At 41.8% G+C, this 1,720-nt stretch overlaps 1 protein-coding gene across 1 annotated transcript; it reads right to left on the bottom strand.

Annotated features, from left to right (window-relative positions):
• Positions 1–476: 476 nt before the first annotated feature.
• LOC149511943 (uncharacterized) lies at positions 477–1,454 on the bottom strand. Its single transcript, XM_089753454.1, has 2 exons — positions 997–1,454; positions 477–927 (listed from the first exon to the last, which is right to left on the bottom strand). Exons 1-2 carry the CDS (start codon positions 1,452–1,454, stop codon positions 477–479), a joined length of 909 nt encoding a protein of 302 aa, XP_089609580.1.
• Positions 1,455–1,720: the final 266 nt, after the last annotated feature.

The raw sequence follows: 1,720 nt of genomic DNA on the forward strand, positions 1-1,720 counted from the left end.
TCAAAGATACTTGTTTGAAGGACAACAATTTCCTTGTCCCTCTTAAGTGCAGAGATTCCCTAACTGTAGCCACAATGAAATTGGCAGCATAAGTCGGCCAAGTGAACCCTTCCTCCTGTACACTTGCTCCCTTCTGCTCCTTTAAAGTAGCCAATCTCTAGTTAATTGGTGTTATGCTTCAGTTACATCTTTGACCGTAAGTTTTAGAGTTTTGAGCTTAGCTGTCCCATAATAATTAAATGAAAGGTTGGTTTGTTTGCCCTGGAAGTTTTTTTTTTTTTTTTTTTTTTGAAATAAGGTGGAATCTATTAAACAATACGATTACATTCTGAAGCAAGTATCACGTAATAGTAAGGGGTAGTCCTCTATCCCGTATCTATCACTTTTCAGCTCCAATGCATGTTTTGCCAATTTGTGAGCAGCTTCGTTGCCTTGAAATCTTATATGTTCTGCTCGGAAGAAATTGCAACCCTAACTCAACGCCCTGACTTCTCCCATATATTACCAATCATTGACAGGTCTTTTGCCTCCATTCCCAGCATGCTTATGATTTCAACACCATCTCCTTCTAGAACCATAGTAGTAAAACCTAATTCACTTGCAAAGATGATTCCTACCAATGCTGCGTGAGCTTCTATTACTATGGAGTCCTTAACCCCTTCCACATAATGTGCAGCAGATCTCAGGACTTTACCCTTATTATTTCTCACCACAGTTCCCATTCCTCCAGCCATCTTTGCAGTGTTCAAAGCTCCATCAAAATTGACCTTTACTAATTCTACAGGAGGTGGAATCCATCTAATGTGGTCATCCACCCTTATCTCCTGTTTTTCTTGGCATTTTCTGAACTCCTCTATGTAGTTTGTAGCAAAGCTGGCTGTGACCTGAGGATTTCGCAGCTCCCCTTCCTTGACAAGCACATTCCTTCTGTGCCAAATTGCCTAGCAAACAGTTAGTCCCTTCTCGAAGCCATCCATTTCAAGTGAGTCCACCAACCCAATTAACCAATCCTTCTCTGTTGTGTGAGACTGATCCATCCACTTGTTGTCCACTCTTGCTGCTGTCCAAACCTCCCTTGCTTTATAATAGTCCTTTATAGCATGCATGACAATCTCCTTATTCTGCCCACATTGTGGAAACAGGGTTAATGTATCTATATGCCTCTTTCTTAGGTTGCAAAGAACAGGTAGAATTCCATGATTCAACTTCCACCCAAAAACTTTAATTTTCATTGGGATACCTGCCTTCCATAGCTTGGCCCAACATTTTCCTGCATTGTCATGGTTCCCTTGAGCATTAAGTGTCTGTTGCCCATGTACCCATGCATGGTAGGCACTTCTAACTGTGTAATGCACTTTTCTCTCATGGTCCCACACCAGCTCATCGTTGCGGTTAATTCGAGCCAGAGTGCCACCTCGTCTCCAAAGACTTCTTGAATGAGCTCCTTTTTCCATGTCATGCTTTCATGCTCTATTAGTTCTACCACGAGTGCATTGTCATGCAATCAGTTTTGGTTTGCTAGGAAAGCTAACACTTTACCATCCCCTTATCCAGTCATCACCCCATATTCGAACTTGGTTCCAATCTCCCATTCTCCTTCTCTGGCCAAATTTTAACATATCTCTAGCAATCCAGATACTCCTCCATGTGAAAGAAGGTTCATTTCCGGTGGTGCCTCCAAAAAGGTTGTGTTTAGGAAATATTTTGCTCTGAAAACCCT

The sequence above is a fragment of the Durio zibethinus genome, chromosome 24 (genome assembly GCF_047325235.1).
Source record: "Durio zibethinus cultivar Kanyao isolate XHJ-2024 chromosome 24, ASM4732523v1, whole genome shotgun sequence".
Classification (NCBI taxonomy): domain Eukaryota; kingdom Viridiplantae; phylum Streptophyta; class Magnoliopsida; order Malvales; family Malvaceae; genus Durio; species Durio zibethinus.